This window comes from Poecilia mexicana, unplaced genomic scaffold, assembly GCF_051168715.1.
Source record: "Poecilia mexicana isolate PSO_F unplaced genomic scaffold, ASM5116871v1 scaffold_12, whole genome shotgun sequence".
Taxonomy (NCBI): domain Eukaryota; kingdom Metazoa; phylum Chordata; class Actinopteri; order Cyprinodontiformes; family Poeciliidae; genus Poecilia; species Poecilia mexicana.
This window is the reverse complement of record NW_028263381.1, coordinates 3,949,996-3,963,069: the sequence shown is the minus strand read 5'-3', so window position 1 is coordinate 3,963,069 and position 13,074 is coordinate 3,949,996. Positions and strand designations below refer to the sequence as shown.

The 13,074-nt window shown below is 40.4% G+C and overlaps 1 protein-coding gene across 1 annotated transcript in view; it reads right to left on the bottom strand.

The window, feature by feature from the left end:
- Window positions 1-13,074, bottom strand: part of adamts6 (ADAM metallopeptidase with thrombospondin type 1 motif, 6) — a 75,938-nt gene that overhangs the window by 38,386 nt on the left and 24,478 nt on the right. Inside the window, exons 10-12 of the mRNA XM_015002117.2 lie at window positions 12,084-12,230; window positions 8,263-8,404; window positions 257-364 (exon numbers count right to left, since the gene is read on the bottom strand). Coding sequence (XP_014857603.2) covers window positions 257-364; window positions 8,263-8,404; window positions 12,084-12,230 — 397 coding nt within the window. The remainder of the gene's footprint in view (window positions 1-256; window positions 365-8,262; window positions 8,405-12,083; window positions 12,231-13,074) is intronic.

Below are 13,074 nucleotides of genomic sequence, written 5' to 3'. Positions count from 1 at the left end.
GATGTAAAAATCTCAAATTAATTTTTAAATTGTGGGCCAGGGGGCCAAACAAAATCATCCAGAGGGCCACAAATGCCCCCCTGGCCACACTTTGGACATCTCTGGTTTAAGATGAGGTTCAATCTTCTAACCAGTTGTTACCTGTGGGTGATTTGTTGTGAAAAGAAACTGTGGAATAGTTGGGAGAGGAGTTCCTTTGGGTTGTTTGCAATAATCTTTATATGCAAAAAAAAAAAACAACCATATGCTGACTTACCCCTTTCTCTATGCTGCCAGTCTGGCACAGAGTCCCCTCTGCAGCCGGGATACTGTTAGTTACACAGCGGTTGCTTTTGCTAAGGCACCAGAGCTCTCTACACACTTCCTAGGAAAGAAGGCAAAAAGCAAGTTGGTCAGAATAAATCACATCGGCAGACTGGGGGGCTGCGGGGGGCGAACTGTTGGGAAAAGAGTGAGGATGATTTATCATTGGATTTTTGTGGTTTTCCTCTTGGTGTTTTTCTTCTGCTGCCTGGCAGCTGTGAGATCAGCAAAAAAAAAGAAGACAAATGACAGAAATTCATCTATAAATCGACATGATTTGAGATGAAATCAGAAAGCAAGAGGAGTTGAGACCGCGTCTCGTCTTCTGACATTAAGAGGCCATATGCTTTAGATCACAGTGCATCTTAAGCAATAAGCCAAGGGTCATACAGTGCTCTTAATGTGCTTTTATGAGAAATGAAGAGTCAGCTGGATCAACAGCATGACTAACATTTTTTTTCCTTTTTTTCCGCATTTGCCTCAGAACCACATGGGAGCGTGACATCAGTTCAAGAAATCCCCATTTTGGCGCCTCATTATGGGAAACCATGGATGAGCAACAGGCCTCCCAAGTCTAAGATAAAGACAAGTTCCAAGGCCTGACAGACATCTGCAGTATTACTGAGCAGCAGGACCAGACTAAGCCTTTCTGGGGCCCTAAGCAGATTTTCATTTGGGGCCTTTGTGCCAAAATGTCAACACCTGATGCTTAATCATTCATACCCTACTCTTTGTGTATAAACACACCTGTTATGAATTGCAGAAATGAGTGGTATTAAAGTGTGCCATATTATTTTAATTATTTGAAAGTAACATCTGCTGATAAACATTAAATTTATAGTGAACAAGTTGACAAGTTTGATGTCTAACATTTCCTGAACTGTAGCAGATCCCAAAAGCAGGAAGAGATTCATCTGTTGTCTACCAACTATAAAAAACAACAGAGAAATTGTTTTTCCATGGTATTATCCAATGTTACTTTAAAAAAAAACTCATTTCTTTAACATTTTTATTCTAGAAAATATATATATTTTAAAACATTTTTAAAACATTTCAAAGTGACATTCTTAAATGTCACATTCTAATGCGACGTCACAATGACAGCCATGGGTTTTAGCTGTGAAGTTGTCAATATAACATTAAATCTTAAATGTACGTGTGACATATAAAAGAAAATGGGATGCAGTTCTTTGCTGCTAACTGTGAACACTATGACAACTAGATTTCAAGATCGAGAAAAAGTTTGAATTTAAAAATTAGTGAGGGAGAGGGAAGTAGGTCAGCTATGCTAGCTTGACTTTGATAATTTAACATGTAGATGTGCTGCAGAATTCGGTGTGTTTCGATTCAGTTAAAAAAGAAAAGACAACTCACACGCCAACTGTGACAGATGTGACAGTAGAGCAGGGGTTTAAATTAGCTTATCAACCACCACTGTGTTCAGACGATCATTTATTAATAATTGCAATATAAACTCAGAGCTTGAAAACATAATACTGTAACAGAGTGAGTCCTCTATGCTTTGTGTGGTTTTAATTTGCATGTTTTTTTGTGTTGAATCCTGATACACTAGTGGAGCTGTTGTCAGTCAGTTGCTATGGCAACAGTCCTGTGTGTAGCATAAAGTCATCACCCTGGTGGTGTGGGATCCCCAAGCAGTGAGCAGCCGCTTCGCTCTCATATGCCTTGGGCTGGTTCTGCTGAGTAGTTCTTAGGCATCGCTCCTAAAACCCGTATAGAATCCATTTGGATTACCGCAGAAAAGGAAGGCAGTACCGAGTTGTCCCCCCCAACCCCCCCAAATGAATAACGCCATAAATGGATCATCCGTGCTACCAGAACAGCCCTGTTCAACCCTGCGTTAGATTTCCCATTAAGCCAAACTGGATTGCTCCCCCATCTCTTGACTTCAAAGGCTTTTTACGGGACAGTTGTAAGTGGCAAATGAAAGAGAGTTACGGCTCGACGCATAGATCCTGAGCCCCGGGGTCAGTAAATACGCCCGCAGCTCCCTGAGCCTGTCCATATTAAATAAAGCAGCAAACTGACACTCTCAGGTTGCAAGTTCTCCCCTTCTGCCAGCTGCTTTCAATAAGCCACCGCGCCGCTCCGTTCACCATCATCAGCCACACTCAAAGGTCAAGCCATCCAGACCTCAAAGAATGAGGATGAGCGCTAGGACGGATTTATGCTAGCCAACAACAAGCTGACGATAAAAAAAAAGACTTTTCTAATGCAGCCATCAAATGCTGTTTGTTTTATTTTAAAGGTTTCAGTTTCCATTGCACTTGGGAAGATCTCCCATCTATGCCGGTAAGCTTCCAGTGCGACTCAATGATGGGACGGATCCACGAAGCTAAATTACTGCTGTAAAAAGACCCAAACATCCTCTCTTGACGACTGTAATGCTTTTCCAACCTCTGACGCAGTCTCAAGCTGAGATTTAAAGTCCGTGACGACCCCCCGGTGCTCAGTCGTCAACATGGGTGCATTTAGTTAAAGCCTCTAAAGCCCATAGTCGGTGAAATATTGCAGCCGTGTTGGTCTGCACCAGTGTTTCCAAACTTTGTTGGGCAATTCCCCACCAAAATACCAAAAACACAAAGTAATGTACTGCCTGTGAGTTCTTCAGCTCAAGAAAGGTTTGCTTTTTCATTGTGGTAGATTTTAACAAACCTTTATTTCCTTTCAGGAATGCACCTTACTGGGCATGCCGATCAAGCAGGTTCTAGCTAGCCTCAAAGAAATTAAATATTTCATGTTCTTTGAATTTCAATCTAAAGGTACCCTCGAGCCTGGCCACTGCCTTCCGACACAATTCTGCTCGACTTTAATCTCTTTTCACAGGATGTTCTGGAATTTCTCCCATTTACTGGGATTGTCTCTGGTAGAATTTCTACCGGGTCAATCAGTGAACAGAAGGAGAGGTCATGATCGATGACATTGTCTTTCTTCACTAATTTAAAATTGTAGTGTGCCTGTAGTTTTAGCGATGGCGGCAAAAGAAGTGAACGAAGCCATTCATTCAATCCAGTCCGTGTTGGCCACGCCCCCAAACGCTGAATTAACATTAATGGCTGCCTCTCTTTGGCACTTTTCTCGTCGCAGTGGAGGACGGTTACTGGCAGCGGAGGCGACTTCCAGTAAGAGTCATAACGCCCAACTGGTGAATTACATGCATCACAGCTAAACGTTAGCATTGTCTGTACAGTCTGAGATTTAATTTACTCGAATATCACTTGGTCTGACCTTGGGGTGAAACTGCTGAGACATCAACTCCTGAGATATCTATCTTAAATATTTGGATGCTAATTTTCTAATTATTTTAAAATCTTATCAAAGTAGCAAGGATGCAGGATTGTCTCCAGTACCTTCTTGGCATCTCTTTAAAAACTGTAGGCAATAATGATTCAAATCAGCACATTGATTTAGTCTTATATGCCGGGGCTGTTACTATTTACAAAACATACATCAAATTATTTTTATTTCATTGTGACAATGGGACAGGTTACAGCGATATTCTGCCGTCCATCGACATAAAGCAAACACGCCACGGTGTTATTTTCCTTCCTCTGACCTCTAACTTGCACAATAACTTAAAGGGAACAAAAAGTAAAGCACACATAATTAAAATGTGCTAGGATGATACTGGGCAGATGTCAGGCTGCTGTTTTTTATTACGCAGTTTCATGAGATCATGTTTGTTTGAATCCCAAACAAAACGAAGTAGACAGCCAAGCGGGTTTTCGTTCCGTTAAATCTTACACGTCTGAGTTATGTGTGACAACGCACAAACAGCTCATTCCCACACCTCTGTAATTTATAGGCTAAGAGAAAAAAAAAAACTTTGCAGAAGAAAGTTCCCAACAAAAAAAAAAGAGAGAAGCTGTAAAAGAAGTATCTCTTTGCTTATTTAGGGCTAAATTTACCTTTTTCTTTCTTTGCTAATAAAATATGAAATGCTGACAGATCTCACTTTATCATTCTTCATTTAAGCAACTCTGCTTTATTTATCCACGCGTGGCAGTACATTTTTTACGCAGAAGATTAATGAACGAAGAGCAGATTTCTGGATATAATTTTGTATTTTCTCTATCTTTAACCCTGCAAATCATTTTTTTTCTGTTATTTCACACACTGAGCCAGAGGAATGAAGTGTTAGGCAACATCTTTTACCAGTGAAATACTGCAACCATAAAATGACTCTGCACATTTATTTATGCTTAAATGGGCAAGATGTAAACTACCAGGTATTGGGTAATATAATAGTATAAGAACAATTTAAAAAAAACAGTTAATAGTTGGTGTTTGATCCACAAACGAGGCATTTTAACCTATTAGACCTGGTCTCCTCTGGAGCTGTGATCATAGGGGGAGCATATCAATCATATGATCCATTATTATTTGATTTCCATAATAAAACCTCCAGTCTTGCTGTGTTGGATCGTCTCCACAACTGCGTGTTTGTCATCCTGATCTAAAACCACAATTATGAGCTTAGAGGAAAATAACGGGACGTCATTTTGGAGTCTGTCGTAATCTGCTGTCAGATATTTCTTTCAATAAAATGAAATAACCCAGATAATCTCTCATGTTCTTAGCAAATCCCTGTTTAGCGGAGATTAGTTGACTTTTTTTTCCTGGTTTGTGCCAAAATATTTATGTAATGACCAGCAATCTGGGTCCACTTGTTGAAAAGTCTTCACGTTTTGCCATGAAGTTGCTCTTGGTTTTTGACTGCCTGTTTCAAAGTCATGCAGAAGGTGGACTGAGAGTTTAATTATTTAGTAACTTTACAGCCTTGTAAACAAATAAAAAAATAATAGAAACATTTATTTCCCACACTTTCAATGTTAAATCTGCTAACCTTCTGGATTTATAGGAACATTTTCAAATGGCTGTTTAACAATTGACCCCAGTTTGTTAGGATTGGTGGATGTACATCCATCCCTGCTTTAATAAGATGTGGAGTCCCACAAGGAGCCATTTGGGATCACTTTTGTTTCTCATTCATATTACTGATGTGTCTGGAACTTTAGTTTCCTTGTTTCCTGTACTGATACCAATCTGTTCGTTTTTTCTAAATGTTTCCTGATATCGATGGCTAGAAATGATGCAGAAAAAAATATTTTGAAGTGCAAAGAAGTTATTGCTTCATGTAAATAAATCTAAAGTCCTTTATAACAGTGGTCCCCAACCTTTTTATTACCACGGACCGGTGAAGACTTGGAAAATTTTGCTGCGGCCCGGGGTGGGGGTGAACCGTCAGATAAGGCTTCTGCATGTTGGTGTTCCCGCTAAATCCTGAATATACCTAATTTGGGTTGTCTTGGGCTTTTTATCGCAGCCTGTGGGGTTTACCCTGACTGGGAACGAGAATACAACCTGCTGAATGTGACAGGTAGCCAATCAGAAAGTGCGGTGACGTAAGAACAGAGGGGAATCCCAAACAGCTGACATATCGCGCAACTGAGTCTGGTGGATATCGGAGATAATATGTGGAAATGTTTCTTATTATATGTAAAGGTCGTTATTATATATGTTCATGTTTATTCAGTTAAAAATGTTAACTATGAAAAAACATTCACCTCCAAATCATAGTGCAGCAAATAGGGCGGCTGCTCCCGCTGTCTTTTATCCACCGCCTTTTCTTTTTGTTACGTCTTTTATCTCTTAAAATGACTCCACAAACTGTCACTATTGAACTACATCGTCATCCGTGTTTGGTTATTCTAAATTCCCGTATGCTATGTTGGGGGTTTTACTGGATTATCCTCTGGAATCGGGACGTTCGTGTGGTGGTTCCTCCTGCCTTGGACACACGAACCGATCGAACCTGTTGGACTTTTATCAGCTCTGTGGTCATAGAGGTTTGGAGAATCGGCCGACAATCCTTAAATCTTGCCGTCTAAACTAGACTTAAGACTCACAAGCTCTACTCATCTCCTCTCGACCACTGCCCAAACGCTCAGACTCTGGTCGCTATGGTAACTTTTACATATCCCTTCAAAATAAGATACAGATGCGCCACAAAAACGAGCATTTTACTTTCGTGAAAATTTTAACTCACGATAATGACTAACGGGAGCCCTGAGCTCGTTTCTCTGCAACGAGACGGTCCCATCAGGGAGTGATGGGAGACAATGACACCTGAAGTGTTGCTTATATCCACAGCCTGCTTTTCTCTACGTGGCAAAGCAGTTTGAAGCTTCATTGCTGGGCAGGCATGAGTTTCTGGGCATAACACCGGTGGAAATGCGGTCACTCCGAAATAGAGCCGAGCTGAGCCGAACCGGGTTGTTTCTATTGCCGGTGGAAAAGGGGCAATTGAAAGTCATCAAGCAAATCAGAACAGCGGAGAGAACTTAACAGAATGTCGCCAGTGAAAGTCCATGAGTAGGAGGAACAAAACAAGACCACAAGTAACTGAGAGAATCCGGTTAAAGGATTTTCAAAATAAAAGATCCTCCAGACTCAAATAATACATAAAACGGAAATATTTAATTATTTCTTGCGCGGCCCGGTACCAATTGGTCCACGGACCGGTACCGGTCCACGGACCGGGGGTTGGGGACCACTGCTTTATAACCATTTACCGTAGCTTATTTTATTGTACCTTATGCAATAATCTATATTTGCATAATTGTGATATTTGACTCCATGTGTGATCATTCAGTGTCACTATTTAATTATCTTAAGATCTTAACCAGTATTTAACTCGTGTTTTCATGTCTTAAATGAACTGTTTTCCAGGCTTTATCTTTAGGTCCATTTAAAACCTTATTTATGAAAATTTGTAAATGACACAATCATAAGACTAGACAGGAGCCTTGTATCATGAGGTCATTGTGTGATGGTTTCTTCCAACTCAAGTTACAGAACTGGAAAAGTCATCCTGGATGAGAGGAGAAACATCTTCAAAAGAAGTCCAGCTGCCTTCATTTAAAACTGTCAAGACTTTTTATTTCCTGGATTACTGAGGATCTACACCAACATATTGCAAAAATCTTACTGAGTATAAAATAGTTTATTTAATACGTTTTAAGATGTGTAGCTTGTTACATTTCGTCCCATACAAGCTCTAAAATTTAAACTATTGTTTAGCCAGCGGTAGCTACTTTGTTGTCGTAGGAGGCTACATCCAATCACATATTCATCTATGTTATTGGATAGTTACTGGTTGTTTAGTACCGGTAACTAAGCAACCACCTGAGTGAACTAGCAAATGAGAAGGAGTTTACTCATGTGCACAGGCTAGCAGCTAGCATGTCTTGTCTAGCCATTAGCATGGCTAGGCTAGCATTAGCTTTGGATATGTTGTCAACTAGCATTCCTGGGTTAGTCACTACTTTCTTCTTTAAAGGAAACTTTACCAAGCAAGGACAATTTATTACATCCATTGACGTGTCATTTCTACAGTTTACTGGAATCTAAAATGTAATCGATTGTCTAATACCTGACAGTTTACCAGCAGTTTTAATTTTGCTGCTTTTATCACAACATAAACAAAACCAACATGGATCTGTTAAGCGTTTTTTATTGTCAAGCTGAGTTGAGTTTAACTTTATTGGATGTAGTGTAATAAACAAACTGGAAGTTACATACAAAAAATAATTACATTTAAAACAAATGCAAGCAAAAGAAGAGCAGCAGTGAAGTATATTTACACGCTCAAATAAGCAGGTAGAAGACTAAACTTATTTCTACACCAACCCCTTACTGTTCATTTTAGCTTAATGAATGGTAATTTAGCTAAGAATAAGGGATAAAATGCTTGTGTAGAATCAGCACTGAGATGTTATGGCAACATTCTTTGCTCTACAAAAATAACCATAACTATAATTGGTGTTTTAACATAAAAGTGATATTCTGGAGGGCCAGGAGGAGGGAAATGTTTAGATTTTTTAAAATTATTATTCTTAAAGCATTACTGCATCGTGCCAGACGCTGCCTTCTTACCCCATACTTGCACTGACGCGAGGAGGCTCCGTACTGGAAGCGACACTGCTCGTCGGCGTCGTACACCTGCCCCGGGGCCACGGTCGGATACAGGAAATCTCGTTTTGGAGGCTCGTTGTCCAGACACGTTCCCCGACCTGAGCTGTCGAAAAGACAAACCTACATTAGGACTGTTTCCAACACGAAGGAGCCTTTCGCTGCAGCCGGGACCCAGCACACCTCGTCTGCTGCCGCTTGACTCATGCGCTTTAACTACCAAACCACCGCGGCGGGACGCTTGTCAGAGGTCCAAAATAATATGTCATTAATGTCGATATTACACACCGACGCCTAATAATCAAAGGGAAGAGACGCACAAACAGCAACGTTCCACCGGAGGCAGCAGGAAGGAACTGACCGGCCCTCTCTGATTACACGGCTCTTTGATACGATACTGTATGTCTCTGCTTGGACCGTATCCATGGAGGAGAAAATAAAATGGCAACGCAGGCTGAGAGTGAAAGATCTGGAGTGGGTTCAAAGTTGTGCGCTCACACCTGAGTGGGACTTAAACCTCCATATGCGTTACGTGAACAAACGGCGTCATGGAGACCGAGGAGCACAGCGGACAGCTTGGGGAGAAAGCAGTGGCGATGTCTGAAACGGTTTCTAAGGCTCTGAGTGTCTGAAAATGAAAGGAGAATCAAAGGGGTGATCATTTCCTTTTGCAGGACTGGTTGTTTTTCCCGTGTTTCTACCTCTTTCTGGTGCGTTGGTTTCCAGGGGAATCTTATTCGCGGAGACTTCAGTTTCCGTTTTGCATCCTGTTTTGTTTGTTTCGGGTTTTTTAGATATTCAAAATGTCTTCCAGCTCCATTGGCAAGTGTTTGTTAGTAATTAAAGTTTATTGATCTTTGAGAGGGTGAACTTTATTTTATTATGCCAATACCATACTGCAACGGTCTCAAGACAACAATATTATCATGTATCATGATCATTTCTGATGCAGTTTGTCGTCCAGCAAAAATTTGGGATAAACTGTCCCAGAAATTATAGTGATAGACTATAATATTGTTCTTTTGAGACCACTTAAAACTAATATAATAATAATCATAATAACGACCATAAATTTAAGAACATTTAACAATGGAACTAGAAAATATTTTAAATAACCAAAAATAGAAAAAAAACAAAAAAAAAACGATCAGAGCCACAATAATAGAAACAGATTATGAAGCTTCAGTATCAAAAACTGCATTTAAAAAAACCAATAATCATTCAGCTTAGATGGGGAAAACTGGAAAAAGAAGCAGTCTACTTTGTAGTATCAAAATGTTTCTCAAAATTCAACAATATTAAATAGAAGCATCTTTTTAACAACCAAATGAAAATGACTGCGCTCATTTTATTTTATGATAAAAATAATGGATTTATTGTTTATTGGGAAAAGCTTACATACATCCTATTGCTTCTGTCCCTAAGAAGGAAGTAAAACATGCAACCAGTCCAAATTTTATTTCATTGTTTTCAAGAAAGGAGAACCAACAACTCCGCATCTTGTACATCGAGGGAATCAGTCATCAATGACAGAAACCCAGACTCTCTGTGCGCTCTGGGCCGACTCCGTGGAAAGAGTAAGAAAATAATCACGCCGTCAAACATGACCGTTACTATCTGACGTGGTCGCCAAGGCTTTCTGTCTGCTGTGCTCGGCCAAATTCATTAGAATAAGCAGAGATATCCTCTAATAAGCAGCAGAGTCAGCGATCAATGAGCTCCCGGGGCGTTCATTCATGTCACTACAGAGAGGATGCTGGCAGCGCCGGGGCCAGCGGGATGATTCATCCAACCAAAAACCATGCAGGAAAAAAAACACTAAAACTGAGTTCAATAGACTTCCTGACCATGGAGATTTATAACAAACTGGCAGGCAAATTTAGAGAATATATGACTCCTAAAATGTGAGTGAGTGTATTCATAAAACATCTCTACAAAACAACAAAAAACTCTTGTTCAAGCAAGACGGGGAATCTAGGCCAATACCTCAGCCAGAGTTGTTTACTTGGCAGAGAGACGCCTGCGCGACATCCAACGCTCCGATTGAGAGAGCGAAACCGAGGATAATTACAGTTTACACACACAACTCTTTTGTGAAACGCTGAAAAAGAAACGGCAGTAAAAACCCAGAACAGCCTAAAAACAAGCTCGTATATTCCCAGGTATGGTGGAGTTCAAGCAGATGATTATTCCCCCCCGACTACAAAAGTTTCTATCGTTTTGAGCCGTTATCCGCTTCCAGGAAAATACTTTTACGGTGACGATGTGCGCGGTGCAAAGGCGACACGCGGTCCCAGTGACAATGGTCTTCAGTGTGGAAGTTGTTACTGAGGGAAAATGAGCCAAAGTTAGATATTTGCCAAAAAGTTTTGATTCAGAACAACGTAGGATGGACAGATGCGTTGGAGTGAGAGGTGTCAGTTTATGCAACAATCTTTATCTGCATTTAAAAGAAATTTGAAAATAATAACAAAACTATATGGCATTGAATAAGCTGATGCTTTATTGTGTAGTTTTTTATGCTTTACTATTCAGAGTTGAGTAGCTAATATTCTTTTCATGTGAAAAAGTGACAGATGTAAAGTTTTACTTCTTTCTGCTCCTTTTCATTCATGATTTCTTTTAGTTGTTACATGAGCTTCTCTCGGGCTGAAAGCCTTTAATAATAATTGATTAATTGTGATTAATTGATTACTGAGATAATCGTCAACTAACTCAGTAATTGACTGATTAACTCGTGCATAGAGATTCAAAAAGAGGTGATTTGATGAAAGAAAAAACAGAAATTAAGCCAAAACTGTACAAAACAATTTTACATTTTGCATTTCGGATAACAGAAACCTTCTCTGTCTGTAAATATGTTTCACACAGAACTCTTTAAGTGTCAGTTTTAGCTTCACACAGTTCAAATTCTCTTTATATATATATATATATATATATATATATATATATATATGTGTGTGTGTGTTTTTATTGTTCTTATTTCTAATTTTCATTATTGTGATCCATCTACGATCAAACTTTCACAAAAACTACTATTACACTTTAGCCAATAACATGTTTATTTCCTTATTTAAAGATTGTTATTATTTATTTATTTGCATCTTTAATTATATTTCTAATGTTGAATTTTAAAAAAGGGCTAAAGTGGTTAAATGAAAAACCAGCAGAATGTGTAAATTTTTAAAAACCTGATTAATCAGTTAATCATCCTAATATTCAATAACTGAAATAAATGGTTGTAGCCCTGAGCTATGCATATCTATGAGTGAATGAAATCAATTAATCTGTTAATCAATTAATCAATCTCACAGAAAGTTCAAGAGGGCAAATGAAAAACCAGCAGAATGTGCCAATTTCAAAATCCAATCAATCGATTAATCGTCCTGATAATCGATGACTAAAATAATCGTTAGTTGCAGCCCTAAGCTATTGATATTTACTGAGTGAATGAAATAAAAATGAAAGGAACGTGGTCTGAGTGCACATCCTAAAGAGGAAAACCCTTCGAGTGGATCTTGCAGCGAAACGTGAAAAGCTTCGACGTAACGGGCGGCCAGGAGGAGGTCTGGCCCGTGAGCGAGCGGGGCAGGGAGAGAGAGACCCGCCGAGGAACGCTAGGGGCAGCCGAAGGCAGCAGGTTGTAAACCGAGACATCTGGGAGAAAACAGGAAAACATCCAAGCACCTTTTTCCTCTTCGGTTCAGAACACACATACACACACGCAGGCGAGGGCCAGCCCACTCAGACAGTCCCACGGGGGGGAGCGACCGTCATCCACTTACTCGAGAAAGCTGGTGATGTAGTCTTTGCTGCAGGCGGACCAGGAGAACGGGTTGGTGTTGGCCGTTATGTGGGCGGCCATCAGCTTGGCCGTCTCGTGGCCCTTGGTGCCGCAGGAGTTGCCGATGCCGTCGTGGTTCATTCCGAAGCTGAAACACACAAAACAGGAAGGTGAATGAGCGCAGCCGGGAGCGACCACAGGCCTTTTCCTGCAAACACACACAGAGAGAGAGAGAGAGAAGCCCCAGGTTGCTGATAAGAGGAGGACACATCCACCTCAGTGGAGCTCTGAAACAGATGTGGTGGCAGGGGTCAGGGGTCAAACCTTGTCTGGGCGGCTCAGCGGTAACCAAAAAAAAAAAAAAAAAAAGTTCTAATCACCGTTCGGATGCCTGCCTGTCAATCAGCGCCTGCAGGTCTGAGCAGGTCGCCGGGGAGAGCGGCGGCCGGCTGCAGCCAGGACGCAGGAATCCTTTGGATCCGAGAACAGAGAAACCCCTGAACAGCTTGTGTTCAGACGTGAAAGGATTTATGTCGAGAAAAAAAACATCATCAAATAACCAAAAGCCTTATCTGTCTGGAAAGAAAATTGAACGACAGAGCAGGATGTCAAATCAGACTTTTAGGAGCACAAATCAGGTCTGATGTATATAACAAACGCGACTGCATCGCGCAGTCTCAAGCTGTTTTTCTAAGCCTGGCGTTTATGACATTTTACCCAACTCTGGAAATAAATCAGGCCGGGTGAAGCCCACGCTAAGTGGCGCGTGTTTTTTTTTATCTTTATTTTTTTATACATCCTCCAGAAGCCGAGACTATTTTTACAACCGCCCTGCAACAGAGGCAGACACGAGACATAATAAAGGAAATCGCCATCTTGCTGACCTCTCCCCGACATGGATGGATACGTAGACTATTACATCATCATTATTATTGTTTTTATTTTGGTTTTTTTTTTTGCTTTATATTCAGGTGGAAAGAAGCAGAAATATG